Consider the following 18,503-nt stretch of genomic DNA (forward strand, 5'->3'; position numbering starts at 1 on the left):
GAGGTCAGTTTAAATGATCATAGTATTCTCTTCTGTCTTTAATCTATTGAGGTGCATTATGATGAGCTTAACATGTATTTACATGTTTCCATCTAATTAAGAGAACATAACAGAGTGCATTTACAGAAAGAAAATTCAACTATTTTTAGATACTACTGTACCTTTAATTTATTAGCTTTTGTTAAAAGCATGTAACAATCTAGAGGATATAAAGTATAATTTACAAAAATATAAATCTTGGTTATTTTACTTTTAGTATTTCAACATATTACTATATAGTATGTGTTACTTAGGGAATATGTTTAACAACCCAAAATGATCCAACAAACCGAAAGTGTGGGATATTACATGTCTTTTGTAGAACAAATTATATATCAGGGAAGGGTAACCAAAAATGGCTATATTAACATACTGCTTATATGAAAGCTTATGCAGTGCACTATACTTGAATCCTGAAGAAACTATACATTTTAAGCCCTTTATTACAGCATTTTCAGTATAAATATGCAAATTAAGAGTATGAGTGTTTTAGGCAAAAGGTTTTGATTTGTGTACAAAAGTGCTAGTCTAAAAGAAGCCTGACTTTGCAAGTTCACTTCCCAGCTTGGTTAACTGAAAAGATAAAATAGTGAAAAAAAAAAACCCAAAAAACATATAAAATGTATTTTAGTCCTTTGATTATGGAAAACTTTACACTTAAATTTCTTGCTAAACTCCAGGTTTCTTGGCTAGGTGGTTTAGGAATATACTTGTGAAAGTACTGAGTACCTGGAAGATGAATATGAAAGAAAAATGATGACAATAAAACATATCCTTCCAGGTGAGCATGTGGATCATTTTAGTATCTCTGTATGCTTTGTGTAGACAACTGTAGGCTTGCACTCATTCAACAGCACAAGTGGATTCTTTTCCTGTTTACAATGTTCCCAATCTAGTCAGGCAGGATGTACAGGTCTTCTGAAAGATGTGTTTATATGAACTTATCGACAGGCGCAAGTTTCAACCGACATATTGGGATATACCTTTAAAACAACATTTTTGTTCTCATCTAAAAACAGGACACTGAGTGAGCTCATTTTGTCAGGGACACAGCAGGGTTCTGGGATGCCAGGAATGATTCCTACTGCTTTTACGATGCTCTGGATTGTAGCATGATTTGATGGCCGGACAATCTGGAACAGAGAAAGAAATAGTTATCATTTCATTTATGAACAGTCACTTTCAGAGATGGACTTGGAATATGACACCAATTATGCTGTTTTGTTTCTCAAGAAAAGTGAATATACGTGACTGAGTCACAGGGTCATGAAGCAAAGTTAGTCTCACACTTCCAGCTTTCTTGTGCAGGGTGTATTCACGAGATACTTTGTGTCCCTTATGCTGCCTTCCACAAATACCAGAGGAGGGCACTGGTGGCACAGCTAGCCTCAGCAGCCTGGTCCCTGACTGCACCTACAGGGGTGCTGGAGGCAGGCACGCAGCAGAAAAGGACTAAGGTGAGAACGCTTCTCAGTCATAAGATGTTATCTTTTGTTTTCTTAACTTCTTATCAGATTCGGAAAATTTGCTAGTGTAAGTATTTCCAAAATAACCATCCCTATGTTTCAGTCTTTCTTCTCATGTACACTAACCTGGAATTAGTTACTTTTTCCTGGAGTAATTGCTCTCTTTTAAAGAGTGCTCCAGAAGTAGCGTCCACAGGGAGGAGTTAGTCTAAATAGTCAAACAACCTGACAGGGCCTTTCTGATCATAACCCCATTACAAACAAGTACTTTGTCCCTGTAGTTTTTGCTTCCCTCTGGCTTCCTCACCAGGCTTCCCCACTCCCCCTAGCTATCCTCAAAGTGGAGAAGAAAACAAAAGGCTGGGAAGGTAGGAAATGTCTGAAGTGAGTTTTCATGACAGCTTTACATCTACATATTTTTCAGGGTACTGAGCCACAATTTCATATAATAATTTTATATACTAAACCATATACTGTTTAGTAGTTTAAAATAAATTTTTTTTTCTTTTATTCACAAGCTATACTTGGCCCTTGTAGTGTGAGGAACAGAAGAGTACTAAACAGTTTTCGCCGCTTCTGTTGCTCGAGGGACATACAGTCAAGCAGAGGTTTACTGGTGACACAGTGACAGCCTTCGTTTGCCACTGCCTCAGCATAACATGGAATGCTCCAGTTATATGTGGTGATAGTATGGCATGCAACCCATCACAGGCTGAAGTTTCAGTGACTCCTGTTCAGCTGTCATATTTGAATACAGTCCCAGCAAATTAGAGCAGTAAGAGTATGAAAACTGTGTTAGTACTATCATGCTTTTTGCTAGTTTCACAAGTTTTCTGCACAGATCTGGTGTATGTGGTACGTGAAATCTTTCATCATTATCATCATAGCTGAATATTGGATGGAAAATGACATCTGTGGGAAAACAAGCAGGGACTTTGCACACCTCCACCTGGAAGCAGATGCTTCAAGTGAGAATAATTAATGTCTCCCATGTCTTCTCTATTTTTCAAATAATAATTTTGTATATGCAAAATGTGATTTTTCATTTCAACATGAAAAGTTATGTAGACCATGTGTGTAACAAAGGAGCTATTTTATGATAATTCGGTTTTGATACATTTGCTTTAACTGTAACATATCAGATTGAAACCTTAATTGCTATTAAAGGGTTTAGATTTTCCTTGACCTCATTTGAGCAATTACAAGGAAGAACTGTGAAATCTATCCTTGATCCTTCAGGGCTTCAAGGCAACATCCCTATAACCAAGTCCCAACAAGTGGCCGCTCCTGGAAAGTGCCTTTTTGTAATTAGCATATGTTGGCATAATTAGCAACAGCTTGCTCTCCCATGCTGCCCTTCATCTTTAGATTTCAAAGTTGTCTGCAAACAAGCAGTTGTGAATTGGTCTTCCAGCTGCTTTTGTGAAGTAGAAATAAGCTTCTACCTGCATTAGCCATGTCAGAAAATCTGGACAGCAAAAGAGAGACAGATGTAGCTTTCTTGTGTTTAAGCAACTGTAGTTTAGAAATTCAAAGAACTAGAGTTTCTGGGATGCAGTTCTTACTTTACTCTTTATGAAAAACCTCCTGAAGTATTCCTAGCACCTTTATTATTTCATATTGTTTCTTGAAATAGTCACAGATCCTAATGTGCTACTGAAACAGAATTTGTTGACCCCATGCAGCAGATAGCCATCATTGCCTGTAGTGCCAGTTACTGACTTACAGGATCCTACTAGGATCTTCTCCAGCTATGCTGTCTCTAGTATCTACAAGGAACAAATAGATGTGAGCAGTCTAGTGTGAACAGCCATCTACCAAGACAACAGAAGGTGTATACGCTATGCACAAAAATTCTTATAGAGAAAAATACTATGGACTATTACTCCATGCAGAATATGGCTGCCTGAGCCCTACATCCACAGCAGAACCAGCAGAGCCAGACAGCACACCAATCCCACAGCCAGCCAGGCTCTGAATTTTCCATCCATTCTGGAAACCTGGCAGGACTGTTCAGTGATCATGGGCTAGGCTTCACATTTATCCTTTGTACTGATGTGCTAACATGGAAAGCTTGAAATAATGAGTTGAATACCCAGTAGCAAGGGCAGTGGGGAAATGCTACTGTTTTAAATGCTGTCTGCTAAGTTACATACAGCAGGCCAGGTTCTGCTCTTGCTTAACCTCTAGGACAATTCCAGCTCAGGAACATTTTGGGCCTGAGAAAGTTGAATGATGGTGATGAGGCCAAAAAGTAATTGAGCAGCAGGTTTGAAATACTTTAGCCCTTCCCCTTCTGCCTGGCTTACACACCTTTTAAAGTCTGTTTTATCATGAATTTGCCCCTCAACATCCTCTTCCCCCCACTATCTTAATAAGCAATACTTCTTAGCTTCAGGAAAGTTTGGTTTCAGGTTTGAATTCAACTGTTAAAATGAAACTCATGAACTGATACAGTTACAAGAATGAAATCCAGAGAATTCTAGTTACTGTAGATCAGAGAAAGGATATGTTCCCATCTATGTCTACCACAGGAAAGTCTAGCATTTGATTTGGCAAATGCAATAGTGCAAACAGTCATGATCAGCCATATAAACCAGTCTTCCCTCTCACAGTTCAGGGAGCAAGAACTTCAGCAGTAAAGTAGGTGAACTTGCTACGACAAGATTTGTACTAGAGCTGTTTTGTATCTAGAACAAGAACTGTGGTTACTGAAGTAGATGTGCAGAGTGATGTACTGATACTTTAAAGAGCTAATTATACCATGTGATGATTCTCAATATACCAGGTATGTTTCTGTCTCCACAGTTCTAAAAGAGTACCTTGGAAACCTGTTATCCATCACAGGTTGACCATGCAGACCAAGTGAATAGCCTTAATATTTGTATTAGGATCCTAAACCAAAGCCTTTGATTTAGGAGTGTCAATATCATATGTATGCTTTCCTTGCTTAGGGGTTATGTGCAAGAACAAAAGCTATTTTGCCCTCTATAGTACTTAGCAATTCTTATGCTCTGACCTGGAGTTTGAATCATGCTGATGACCTAGTTATTTCTGTTCACTTGAAAAAAGTAATTTTAAAGGTTACAGTTATGAATCTGTCTCTTCTTTTTTTTTCTAACCTCTGCTTAAAAATATAAAGCTAACAAAAAGTAGACCTCTTCCAAATCAAACCCAGTCAAAGAGTGTGTCAAACCAAAAATCCCCCAATCTATGTATCTGTGATTTGGTTTTAAATTTCTGGTTGGTTTTGTTTGTTTTAGGGTGGTGGGTTGTTTGTTTGGTTTTTTTTGGCACCAAGATGCTAGTGCACCCATATTCATTTATCTAGAAAACAAGCATTAAAATGAAAACAATACTGTTTTTTTTTTTACAAGGGAATCTTTATTCTATAACAAGTATACTATTTCTAGATAAGACATCAAGCTTATTTAACTATTTCAGCTAGAAATGGATCCACTCTCTTATGCTTCTTTCTTTTGCTTTGCTCAAAGGAAGCCAGATGTATTAAATATAGGTTTTGAGGTTTGTTTTGCTTTGGTATGTGGAATGGTGCATTAGACTGTGGTTCTGTGGCAAAGACCCATATTCCCAGGCTGTATTTTGTTTTGGCTAAGTTAAATGGTGATTGTGCTGCATGATCTCTTTATATTGTAACAAAAAAGTGAAGTTGTATGTGAGCCTGTACATGCTTTAATTTTTACCAGACCATGTATCAGTTTATGTGTACATGGTTCAGCATTGGCCAGCTACACAAGAACATGTGGTCAGATTTATATACCCTTACAGTGATGTCTGGATTTCCACTGTTCCTGGACTTAAACTAGCCTGCATATCTACTCTTTCTGAAATCATACTACCTATTTCAACACAAACATGCATCAGTCTCCCTGTATGTAAAGTAGGGTAGATTCCAGTCTCAAAGCTCTGAAATTCTCTCCTGTAAAACACTATACATTATTTATGTTCTGAGTGATGGCATGCAGAAATGTTAGTAAAATAAATAATGAGGCCACCTGTAGGTAGAACTGCAAAATATTTACAGCTTCTAAACATGCAGGTTATGCAATACTTTAAATCCTCCCCTCCCCCAGTACTTGAAAGCACTATCAAATGCCAATAATTCTTGTGCTACGTAGGATTGCCAGAATTTCTACTTCATGCCATACAGCAAGCGAGTGGGAGTGGGCCAAACTGAAATTCCATTGGAGCAGGAGTTCATGTTTGCCTCTCTATTAACAAATTTCACACTGCTTCTATAGGAGGAATTCAGTATGCTAATTTTAGAATGTTACAGACAGCTATGTGGCATTTCCTGCCACATAAAATAAATCAATGTTTTTGTTCTAGCAGGATTGTCTTGAGAATTTAGTAAAATAAAGAAATACCAGAGAATTCCGAGACACTATCAGCTTAACCAGTATTATTATTTTCAAAGTGACAAGTAGTTCCTTAAAGTTAAAAATACCTCAGTGTCACTACTCTGCATTCTTCTCCTTGAGGTATTACTAGGGGAATTCAGAAACACTCTGACAGAGTACTTTGTTTATTATTAGCATTTAATACTTTATACTTATGCTACCACAACAGAGTAGTTCGATGGTTTAGTGTGTTTAACCATATTGTAATAAGCTGCATAAATCCTCATGTTATGGTTTCAAGATATAAGATGAGGAATCATAAGATAAACATGAGATATTTTTCTTATTCTTCAGATTACTTTTAAAGATAACTTGGGATCTTTTTGCACTCATAAATACATCAATGAAAATGATATTGTTTAAATTATTTAGACTCAACAAGGCAACAGAAAGAATACAGTAAAAGAGGTAAATCTAAAGGAAAATCTAACTAGAGGAGTAGTTGGATAAGCAGTACAGACCAAAACAAAAAAGCATACTACCTTGGGCATTGGAAATTCACATGCCCCTGCACAGTAGTAGGCATCAAATGATTTGGGAGATATGATCCATTCATTCCAGCCAATGTCAGCAAAGTCAACTTTCATGTATCTTCTTGAACAAATCCTTGGCTCATTCCATTGTTTTCTCCTTGCTTTCTTCATTGTTTTCTCATCAAAATTTAGCACCTGAGACTTTGTAAGTGTTTCTGTATTTTCTTGCCCTTTTCTCCTTCGGTCTTTGCGTGAAGCTTTTGGTTTCAAGGATTTGTAAGCATTCTCCCATATGTCATGTTTGTTATATTTATTGTTGTTATAATCTACTTCTGGCAACTCATTGTTCTGAATAGAGCTAGAGAGGTATGTATCCCTCCTCACTCGAGTATCAGTAGAAGCATTAGGGGATAGATTTGGGTCCCCATCATTGGAAGGGAATGGATCATAACGCTGTAGGGTGACTGCCACACTGTTAGGTTCAGAGATTGCAAGATCATTGGCATAAACTAGTATATAAGGTAAATGACTGGCAACCTGTTCAGGGAAGCCCTTGTGTTTCTCTCCAGAATCAAGCTCAGTGCAGAGAATGAGCTCTCCAGCCCGTTTTGATTCTTTTATGATGTGTGAAATGTCCTTTGTATGCCAAGCCCCTCGCCTTTGAAGAAACATGGTGATGTTCGCTTTCACTAGACCATAGGCAGAATTCTGGTGAATGCTTTGGAAGATGAGGTTGAGCCGCAGGACTGAAGGCAGGTGAAGGAGGCGGCAGGATGAGTTCTTGGATCGCTTACAAAACACTTCCTGGTGCCGAGGGCGCTTGTCAGCATAGAAGTGAAAGGTGGCAGCAAGGATCATCTCTGAATCCTGCATGGATGTCAGATTGAAGCAGTACATAGGCTTCTGGGCCAAGAATTCTACAAAAAGCAAGGAAAACATGGATAAATACCTGAGACCAAAAAACACAATGAAACCTTTATTACTATATAAGTGAATTAACAAATTTTGCTTTTCACTTACCCACTTCAAATCAGTTCATATAGTTAGCTTGTCACTTCAGCTTAAAACCAGGGTGAATAAGTGGAGGAAAGAACCCTAGCAATATTTAATACCAATATTACAATAACATCTGCACTGTCCAACACACTGGGCACCTTTTGTTTACATTAGGGATAAAACTCTTCTGAGCGATTTTCAGTTTCAGACTGCCTCTCATTCAGCCAGGCAGGAAAAGCAATTCTTGCTTCTATTTCTTTTATAACAAAGTCAAGCTCAGTGAAGCTTTCAGATTTGTCAGTGGCAGAGCTCAGGATGGTACCCTGCTCAGTACAGTAGTTGAAAACAAGTTCTACAGTTAACAGTCAGGATGATCCATTCTAAAGATGACTGCAAAGATTCCTGAAAGATCTCTGGATGCTTACTGTGTAGTAATATGAAGTTCATCATCTGTAAATAGTGCACAAGAGATGTTTCACAAGGAGGCTGGAAGTAAGCAGTGCAACACATTTTGAAGGCCATTACTCTTACGAGCAACCCTCCTTTTCAGAATATGTCATGAAGGAGCTTTGTTTTCAAGCACTATGAAACCTACTTGGTTTCTAAGACTTGTGTTTTAATCTGCTTGAAGTTAGTGGTAGCTACTGTTGAATAGGAGGTGACTTAAAATTCAAACTCCATTCGGCATATCTTCTTTAACTAGTTGAATGAGTTCTGCTCAGGTTACATCTCTACCCTCCTCTCAAGGAAGATGAGCAATTTTACGCTAATAACTGTTTATACCACATTTATTTAAACAGTAAAAACCTAAGAGATAATATGTGTTAACATGTAATCCCAGGATCAAAAGACCATGTCTCCACAGTCTATCATGGTGAAAAGTTGCCTTTCTTTATTTTTTTTTTCCTTAAACTAGCTCAAGAACATACAGAAAAGTGGTGGCACAACCAAGAAGTGATTCCTGTTCTTCCAGGCCCAGACTGGTACTTGGAATGCATCGAAGGACTACAGTAGGTAAGTTTGCATCTTTAGTTAACCCAAGAGGGCAAACCCTCTGGCATCTTTTTTTGATATACCTGGAAATTCTCTGACAGCAGGGAGAAAAAAAGGGACAAAACCAACAAACCCAGCAGACAGTCTTTGCAGAAAAAACTTAGGTTTGTTTTTCAATGCACTGGGCATGATGAGCCAGAGAAATTCTGGCAAGAACAGAAAGGCAGTACTATTAACTTCCACCTGTCAGAATGTTCTTCCTTTTAAGCACAGTTTCATTTAAAAGGTAGAAATTAATACTGCTATGTCTCACTAAATTGGTGCTTGATATCTTCCAGTTCATGTTACACAGAACCATCATTTGAACTAAATCACAGCAGGTTAGGATGCTCATTAATCCCAGGCCCACATAGTGTGAAAATACACATGTTCAAGTATGCAGTTTCTGTCTACACCATGTATATTTTTTTCCCGACACAGTAAAGTGAAAAAATATTCTGTGATGAGAAACTAATTATTTCTGTCAGTTCAGGACAGGATTCCTATCAGTAAACTTCTAATCAACACTAGTCTTACTTACAGATGCTCATACTATGAAAAACCTTGGAAGTTTAGATTCTTTTTAAGTCTTTGAAGCATAGAAACTTCACAAAGCTGCTAGCCTATTTTTCAGACAAAGGAAGAGAATAATTGTAGTAATTCCTGTACAACACATTGTTATTAAAGTTTGCTCATCTCAGAAGGCGTATTTTTCTAAAACAGAAGTTCATCTACTGCCTCTCCCCACCTGAGCTGTGTACAGTTTAATTTTTCAATACTTTCTTTTAGTAGTGGAATGCTACTAGCACCATCAGTTCTACAGTTATGACTATAAAGCATATGCATTGCTGGGCTAAAGGAATTTCAAATGCCAGTTTCCCAGGGTTTCAGATCAGAATGTAAACTTGCAGTGATAGCTCAGAGAAAGTGCATTTTAACTCTTCTAAATTAATTCTGCATTCTGGAGTGAACAGACCCTTTCAAAAGTCAAAATTATTTGTCGAATAGGACAAGAATCTGAATCTGCAGCTACTGAAAACCCAGAAGCCTGGAAGTACAGGCTATTTGGGAAATGGGAATCAAGTTTGGGGTGGAGCATAGTCGTATTTATCATATTGCATCAGATGTCTCAGGCTTTTACCAACCTGACAACCAAGCATTATTACATTTTCCAGCTCTACTCTGAGTTGAACTGTGCTAGCTGTGCACATTAAAGTTAATAATATTTTACTGATTGTATCAGTAAAATCACTGATCACTGTAGACAGCTTCAAGTTAGGAATATAGGCAAGATGTGTGGAGCATACACACAAGAGACTGGTAGAGGAAAAAAAAAGGCAAGGGCCAAGGAAAGAAAATATTAGCCTTTAGTATGTGATCCACATAAGAGAATGTTGCATTGCAGTAAGCCAAGATTGGCAAAACAGATTTACATGGTATTCATGGTAACACATTTGTGAGAAAGATATATGCAGAGAACCTAATTTAACTTGTATTAAGGTATGAAATTATGTTAAAGTAAGGCTCTAGATGCCAGAATTACTGTTTCCTGGGTAATCTTGGTTTGGTTTTGTTACACGTACGCATTATGATATAGACTTAATTAAATATCTGCTATTTTCTGCTATTCACCAAAGCCTTTGCTTCTTTTAGCACAGAATTTCTCTGTGCTAAATGAAGAAAAGGTTTTGGTTGGGGAAATGAACCTGAGCTGCAAAAGTCCATTTATGGGGAATTTTCGTGGCTTAGGCAGCAGATTGCTGCCATGAACACAAACATCCCCCAGTCGCAGCAACCCAAGTGAGGTAGGACAATCATGGAATCATAGACTGGTTAGGGTTGGAAGGGACCTTAAAAATAATTTAGTTTCAAACCCCCTGCCTCAGGAAGGGACACTTTCCACTACCTTCATATTTCACCTTTGTTCACAAAGCACTTATGACTTGACTGTGTAGCTACCTTCAGCCAATTGGTGCTGTTTTCTAAAGCTACAAAGTTCCCTGGAAACTGGAAAGCACCTACAGAAAAAAAAGAAGTTGAGAAATTATTTCACAGACTGTCTCTCAGCTCTTTGTCAGAGACATAATAAACTCTTGCGAACACACAGAGATGAGCTGAGAGAAGGTGATCAGATGTTTGTGAAGCACCCTTTCTGAAGTGAAATACTGCTAAAGAAACATGAAGAAGTATCTGAAACATGTGCAAATAGCACATGCATATATATATAGCAGGGGCCTCACATAGAATATGGAGAAATATCACATATTTAGTAACCCAGTCAACACCATCTACACGCTGCAAGGCATAAACAAGATGGCAATATAACTTTATAGTTGATGAGACCTCAATAATGCATAAGACAAAGGAGCAAACTAAGTCTGGGCTGACATTTTGTGCCGCTGGAGCCCTCCTGTTGACAGTTGTAACAAACACTGATGCTTGAGTGTCCCCTGACAAAGAGCTTCAAGCTGCAGGGTAGGAATAGAAAGTTACAGATTTTCTGAAAGGTGCATGTCTAAAAAAATAAAGAAAAAGAAGTCCATTGCTTACAATAATGAAAAGGAAACTATTGTAGGTGTAGTCTGTTCTGCTTATCTCAGTGGTATTAGAATTCTCATTTGTATTTTATACAGAACAGACCCTCCATACATCTTGTTAGAAAGAACATGCCAATTTGTTCTTTCAGAAGAAAGCACCAGAACTTCTTGTGGAAGATAAATTAAGACATTCTGCCAGATACAGCTCTTCTCCCCTCTCTCGTGTCATTCTATAGTTCATTTCAGACTGTTCATCACTAGGTTGATGAATTACAAAGAAATACAATTTATTGTTATAACAAAGGAGCATTGTGGAGGAGCTTCTGCTTTCATGCCATGTCACTGAGGAGGGGTGGGATCCAGGAGATAAAATACACAGATGAGACACTAGGGCTTTGGACATGGGTGTGCTCAGTTTCCATTATGTGGAAAGACAAGTTACTTCCAGGCATCTCTGGCTTGGTTTCATGATCTGACAGATGAACAAAATAATACTGGTTTGTAATTGATCAGTACAGTTTATTCTAGTGTTTTAAACCAGAATTTAAACCACTTAGAGGCAAGTAACTTGTTCAGCAGATCAACTGAAAAATTAAGAACGAGTATAGTGCAATTCTTGTGTTCTTCCCAAATCACTCCTGTGGACCAGGGCCTTTGGTAGCAGCCAGTATCAGCAGCTCAGTTCACAGAGAAATAAAGAGTGGTAGCAGAAGGTCATGCAATAACCACCTACAATGGAAGTTCCTTCCCAACCCCTCTTAGCAGCTGCTAGCTATTGAGCTAGAGCATGACTATTTTTTTCTCTTTCAAATGTCTGCAGTTGTTGTTTTCTAAACGTTTTCATTTGCCACTTACCCTTCAATGGGATCTCAGCCTCCCTGAATGTGGTTATTTTTAATGTTACATTTGACATAGGTTAGAAATTAAGTTGGGGGTGCTCTAGAGAATATGATTTATTTTGCAATGGTATAGTAGCCTCAACCACTGAATGCTGCATTGTATCCTATGTATGAAACAAATGTAGGCAAACCAGACTGAAACTCACAAAAGCAAATTTTGAATGCAGCTATCAGATACACCTATTACAAAATACGTATTTCTGGCAGTGCAACAAAAATTATATTCTAGAAACTGATATAATTCTTCTTTTAAGAACGAAGTTGTCAGCTCTATTCTGTAAGAGTTAACCAAAGAAAGGTTTCCCACAAAAAAATAGTTTGGGTTTCCTTAGCACAGGATAGCCAAGCAAACCTCTTCCTTATTACTTTGAAGGAAGACTGGGATAAGGAAAATGAAGTTTTGAGAGTGTGTGGGCTCTTCCACCGTCTCTATCAACCTAAGCAAAGCTAGGGACAGGGAGATCAGACATGCGTCTTTGCAGGTCTGGGCAGTGTCTCGGACGCAGAGACCTGGGTAGTTCTGGGCGGACCCGCAGGCGGCACTCTTCCGACAGAGCCGGAGAGAGGAGCGGACCTGGCGCTGGGGCACTCACGGCTACGTTTGTGCTCCAAGTATCTCTGAAGAGGTCTTGCAACCCATGCGATCTGTGCTGTGAACAGCCCTTCTTTTGCCGATGGTCTGCATCCACAGCAACCTTTCTGAAGGGACATAACTTGTTGCAGATTCTCTTGGGAAAGGGAAGGGAGGCGGGAAGCAGCCCGCACAGCAGAGAGCAGACATCAGGTCCGAGTGGTTAGCAAGGATCCCCCCAGTGTGACACCCCGTGCAGTCAGTGACAGCCTCGGCGCAAACCCGTCACTGTAAAGCGAAAGAGGAGCGAGGGCTCCAGCGGTGCCCTCCCGCGCCCGGCCAGTCTTACCCGGCTTGGCTTTGAAGCTCCGCACAGTGTTGCCATCGCCGGGCCGGCTCCCTTCCCGGTTATACTTCTCGTAGAGCTTAAGCATGTGGACAGCTACCATGTCCTGAGCGATGCTGCCCAGCGCAGGGGGCGGCGAGGAGCCTCCGCGGGGGTCACTGACATGGGAAGGCGAGTCCCGGGGGACTGGCGGCGGGACGGGGCAGGCGGGCTGGCTGCCGGCGCCCTCCCTCGCAGGCGAATGGCAGCCCACATGGCCCAGGGCCCACAGCAGGAGGCAGCAGGTCAGGCGGCTGGCCATCGGCGGGGCGGATGCTGCTGGGCGGCCGGGCACGGAGCGGCGGCGGCGGCTCGGGCGCTGACTGCGTCTGGGTCTCCCGGTTGGCCCTGCCGCACCGGGGCGAGGGGGCGGCGGGGACAGGGAGAAAGGGAGGAGAGAGGGTGAGGGCGGCTCCCCCCTCACCCCCCCGCCGGTGATGCCGCCTCCGCCGGGCCAATCCCCGGGCCCGGGGGTGAGGAGGTGCGGGCCGGGGGTGCCGGTGCGGGGCGACTCGCAGGAAGGGACGCTGCGTTACTCCAGTGGAGGGCTTCCGTGCTCTTTAAAGGGTAGTGGGGAAAGCATCTAAATTAATCAGCGCACAGTCGCTGGTTGGAGACATATGTCACTGTCGCCGCTGTGGCAGTGGGCGCTGAGGCAGGACGGTACCTTGGCTGCCTGCGCCAGCAGGGATTGCGGGGGGAGTGGGTGTGTCTTGAAAATTACTTCTAAGATACAGAAACAAATAGATAACAAGCGGGCAAGCAGGCGGTGGGAGAGGGCAGGTGTGTAGCGGGACATCAAGAGGAGGAAAGGGTGTGCACATAGGTGCGGGAAGAAGTGGAGGTGTCTTTTTCTGTTTCGATCGGGCAGAGCTGACAGTGCTGTCTTGGAAAGACAACGCTGTAAACAGTGTTTGTTTCAATGATCCCGGAGAAAACAGAAGTCCGCGGTGCGTCCAGACTCTGGAAGATCCGGTGTGAACTAGGCAGGAGTGTAACAAGGGTCACTGATAATTCCAAGCAGATACTTAAATAGTAGGGGTTAAAGGGGCTGTGCAGGGGTAAACTTTCGTCATTGGGCTATTTCTATGTGTGATCTGAAGGAGGAGAATACTGGTGTGAATTTCTGAAGGATTTACATGGCTTAGGTCGGAGGGGGTTGATTTAAAAGTGAATGGTGCATGTTGTGCTTATTCACCATGTGACACAGGTAGTTCTGAATCATAGTTTATAGTCACCCAGCGGGTATAAATACTGCTATAATGAATAGCAGTTTTAAAGACAACTTATAAGGAGAGTGGTATATTTTAAGAGAATTTGTTCCTTCTGCCTCCTTTTTTAAAGCTTGTTCTCCAGTAGCCAAGACAATTACTTTTCTTGGAGAGTATACAATGCAGTAAGTGAAAAATTGTTGGAAAAAGCTACTGTTGCTGTGTATAACACAACTCTTTTGTGATTTTTTTAACCTTGGAGTGTCAAATCTGAGCAGATACTATTGAAAGCCTCTGAACCACAAGACTGTAGTTTTGAATCACAGCAAAGAGAGGTTTGATTCATTTTTGAAGTTAGCACCAGGCCACATTGCTCTCTGCCCTTGAATATACAAAACAAACAATTTGCAAATACAAATTTGCCCAAATGTATGTTGCTAAAGTATCAAACCTCCTATTAATTAATCTTTGCCTATAAATAAGCCAAACCATCCTTTGATGCGGGATTGTTTTTTTTTTTTTTTCTCCATGGTAGCATGCTCATGACCTCCACTGGGGGTGTGAGCAAACCTTTTGTTGTTTGTGGTTTTTGTCTGTACTGTTTCTATACAATCAAGGTCCTGTGAAAAGGAGGAAGAGGCAGCAGGAGGTAGGAACAAGCTGGGCTATTTTGGACCAATGTCCCATTAAAATGTTCTCTCTCTCCTTAACTCACTCCAAACTCCTATTCAGGCATAAACTTTGTAGCAGTCTTTAACCTGCACTAAAACCTGTAGGACACTGATACTTTGACATTGTTGGAAAGAATTAAAGCATCAGCCAGGGATGACTAATATTTCTTGCCTTGTTTTATTGCAGAACAGCAGGACTTCAAAGTCTTTAAAGCTCTGGTACTTTGACTCTTTTATGCAGCTGAGATGATGAAATAAAAATGTGTTTGGTAAAGGAATTCAAATTAGCACTGGGTCACATAATTCCCCTGTTCTGAATATGGCCAATCAATGGCATCTCTAAGGCATCTAGAGGCAAGAGCTATGCAATTTCTGCTCATGCAGAATAATATTCCTAGCGTGGAAATTTCTGCTAATTAAAGCTCTTGCCAAGTAGAGTTTTTTGGGTTTGTTTTTTTTTTTTTTTTTATTCTTTGCAAGCCAGGATTTGGATACAGTCTCCCCTACAGTCAAAGCAATGCAGTCAAGATTTTAAACTGCAGATGTAAGCTTCCTGCTAAAATTATTGTGATATAACTAGTGTTAGACACCTTCAATAACAGCTTATACATGGAAAAAGAAAAACCAAACCCAACCCCAAATAACTTTTACTTATGGAATTAGAGACATCTACACAAAAGAACTATTGTGACCTGTGTTTGTGTTTTGTTGTAGAACATAATGTGGGAAATACATAGCAAATGTATAAGAGGGGCCACCAGGGCACCAGTATTAGTATCTATTCTTTTTGTTCTACTGTAAAATAACTTACTAACTCCCTTTAGGGTTAGAGCTATCTATATTAAAACAGTGTTGCCTGATTTTATTTTTAATAATAAAGTCAGTAACTGGAATAATAAAGTTACAACTCCAGGGAAGTTAATGAAACAAATTATTATTGAATTTAGGCTTAAGTCCAAATTTCTGGTTACTACTTACTGTAGGATAGCTCATTCATTTTTTCGCTCACAAAAATACCTAGCTATGCATCGTGCTACATAATTAGCTAGGATCATACAAGACCATTCCTTAAGTATATAACTTATTAATTAGAAATTAACTGAATTAAATGCATTGGGCTGCAGGTTCTCATAGAAACTGCTGGCAGAACTCTAAAAACCCATTTCACATTCAGTCCAAAAGCAGATGGTGTGACAAGAATATATGGTTAGTAAAAAGGCTTTTGTTTTTTGTTCAGTTTTCCTGAACAATAGTGAAATTATCTTAATACCCCAAAAAGAACAAAGAATCATAGCAGCATTTAGGTGTTAGAGCAAGCAGAGTGCTCAGAGCTGATTCGAGGGCCCTGGAAGGCTCTTAAGAGTTTGACATGTCAAACAGTGCTTGTTTTTTGCAGGAAAAACTTTGCCTCTCAAGAAGCAGGACTCACAGTCCCAGTTCCTTCCCTCAGCTCAAGAACAAGCCCTTGCCTTGGATTTCCATTCTGGATCCACACTCCCTCACATTCCAGTCTGTTGCAAGAATAGGCTTTCCCACTTCTGGATACCCCATCATTCATCTTTAGTGACAAAAGTTTTTTTTGTTCATCTTGATTTGCCTGTATTCACATCCTACCGCACTATCAGTGATGCATAATTACAGAAAGTAACAAACTAAAAACCAAGATGCACAGACTCAGTTCAGTTAGCATAATTTGTCCTGCCCTACTGTAGATATTTTGTCATTGTTTAAGAGATGTCTCATCACTGGGAGAGAATGTGCCTGGCCATAGTGCTTCCTGTGATACATACCCTCTTGTTCCATGGGAGAGAGAAGCCACAAACATGCAGGAGAAAAAGAGCACAATGCAATCAAACCACTCAGGTTGTGGCTGAAGCAAAAGTAGACAGATTTAGGCAGGAAAGGGGGTAGGGGTTTTAAATCCAATTTCCTGTTCAAAAGCATTTTTAAAGAAGTATTTCAAGCAGCCCCTATAGGGCTTTGAATTCCCTGGCCTTTTGCTCAGTTTGTTTCCTAGGCAGCAAAGACTCTTACTGAGGTTGGTGTTCAATACAAGTTCAGAGCTCAGCCTGATGCACTTAACAGGCAAGATTGATACCCACAGAGCAACGGTTGCCAGTGTAAACACTAGTGCTTTTCAAGAGGACAAGTGGGAATGGAGATGAGTTAGATAGGCTTGGTGAGACTGCAGCATGCCGTTACAGATCCTGCGTCAGTGCTAAGGTGGCCAGCTGTAATACGCATCTTCTGACTTCTGTTTACAAGTGGAATTTGAAGGCTGTGGAAAGAGCGTGGGGGAAAGACAGCAGCAGCTGGGAACCATCCATGACCACAGCTGGTTTTTCAAAGATCGTCTTGCAAATTGGGTTGGGATCTCTCCAGGATTTTCTTGGTCTGAGTAATGCTGCAGATGAGAGGCGAATGTATTGTGCTGATAATACAGAAAGGTTTCTGCACATGGCGGACTAGATTAGACAAGTATTGGGGATTTAGAAGCATGATGAGCAGCTGCTGACCAGTAGGTGGCAAGCGTGCCCCTAAGTCAAGACACCCATTGCCCTCTTGTTTTGTATGGAGCGCTACCGTGCCCTTAGGGTGACGGTTGGGATCACTTATGATCCTGTAGCATTTTCCCAAAGAGTGGATCTGTCAGGTAGCCTCAGTGTTTCCAGCTTGCATAGTCATAGCTTTCTAATCCTTTTGATACCTTTAGCTGGCTTCCTGCATAGGGCTTATGGGAGACCCTGTCCCGGTGAGGTATGCTAGGTTCTCACAGGTCTCCCCCAGGCTATGACAGTTGCTTTCTTAGAATCATAGGATCATAGTAGGATTTGGGTTAGATCATCTAGTTCCAACCCCCTTGCATGGTCAGGGACACCTTCCACTAGATCAGCTTACGCGAAGCCCTGTCCAACCTGGTCTTGATCACTGCCAAGGAGCCTCAACTTCTCTGGGCAACCCATTCTTAATTGCAAGTGACAGATAACTCAGAACAAGAATTATATTTTCATTAATCTTTAAGGCTTATATGCTATTTTTATTTCAAAATGAAATAAATTGTTGTGATTTGGTTTCCTACAGACTTGGATACAGATTTTTTTTTCTTTGAAAGGTAGTATGGTTTCTTTGCAAGAATAAGTGGTTCTCATGCTGCTTCCTGAAGGGACAGCAATGCAGTCATGAGTAAAGGCAACTCTGAATGTAGTAAAGCCTGACTCAGATCAGTGATGTCTCTTCCATAGATGTAATGGGGTTTTGTTTTCAGTTCACAGTGTTTTAAATACTGTGGGATGAAAGCTGCTGCAGATATTTAAGCAGAGCTGATCCTACTCTGAGGTAGGGTTGAGGAATGAAATAATTGTATGTATGATTGTAATGTAAAGATTTTAGTTCCTAAAAAATTCTGTAGTTGTACTAGTGGAAAAGATGATAATTTATACTAATAAAAAGAAATTGAATAGTAAATATGGCACATATGTTAGGGCATTTCCTCTCTGTAAAAACTTACCAAGCATCTGTGTTTGACACTAAATCTGTATTACATCTCTAAGCTTCTCTTAGTCTGTATGAGATGCAGAAGTATTTTCTTACTTAGGTCTATTTGTCATCTTTCTTGAGCATTCATTCTTTGTTCCACCACCACAGAAATGGGAGTGTGTGGTCTTACTATTGTAATTGTCTTGGTCCATGTTGACAGTCTTCCCTCGATCCTGCAAATACTGCAAGATACATACTTTCAGATGCATTCTTTCCCTGAGCAGGTGTTCTGAATGTGGAGTTACTCAGGATAGATGAAAGCAAA

At 40.4% G+C, this 18,503-nt stretch overlaps 1 protein-coding gene across 1 annotated transcript; it reads right to left on the minus strand.

Annotated features, from left to right (window-relative positions):
- Positions 1 to 142: 142 nt before the first annotated feature.
- GDF10 (growth differentiation factor 10) lies at positions 143 to 13,171 on the minus strand. Its single transcript, XM_031053274.2, has 3 exons — positions 12,784 to 13,171; positions 6,409 to 7,316; positions 143 to 1,172 (listed from the first exon to the last, which is right to left on the minus strand). Exons 1-3 carry the CDS (start codon positions 13,079 to 13,081, stop codon positions 981 to 983), a joined length of 1,398 nt encoding a protein of 465 aa, XP_030909134.2. The 5' UTR covers positions 13,082 to 13,171; the 3' UTR covers positions 143 to 980.
- Positions 13,172 to 18,503: the final 5,332 nt, after the last annotated feature.

The sequence above is a fragment of the Melopsittacus undulatus genome, chromosome 4 (assembly GCF_012275295.1).
Source record: "Melopsittacus undulatus isolate bMelUnd1 chromosome 4, bMelUnd1.mat.Z, whole genome shotgun sequence".
Taxonomy (NCBI): domain Eukaryota; kingdom Metazoa; phylum Chordata; class Aves; order Psittaciformes; family Psittaculidae; genus Melopsittacus; species Melopsittacus undulatus.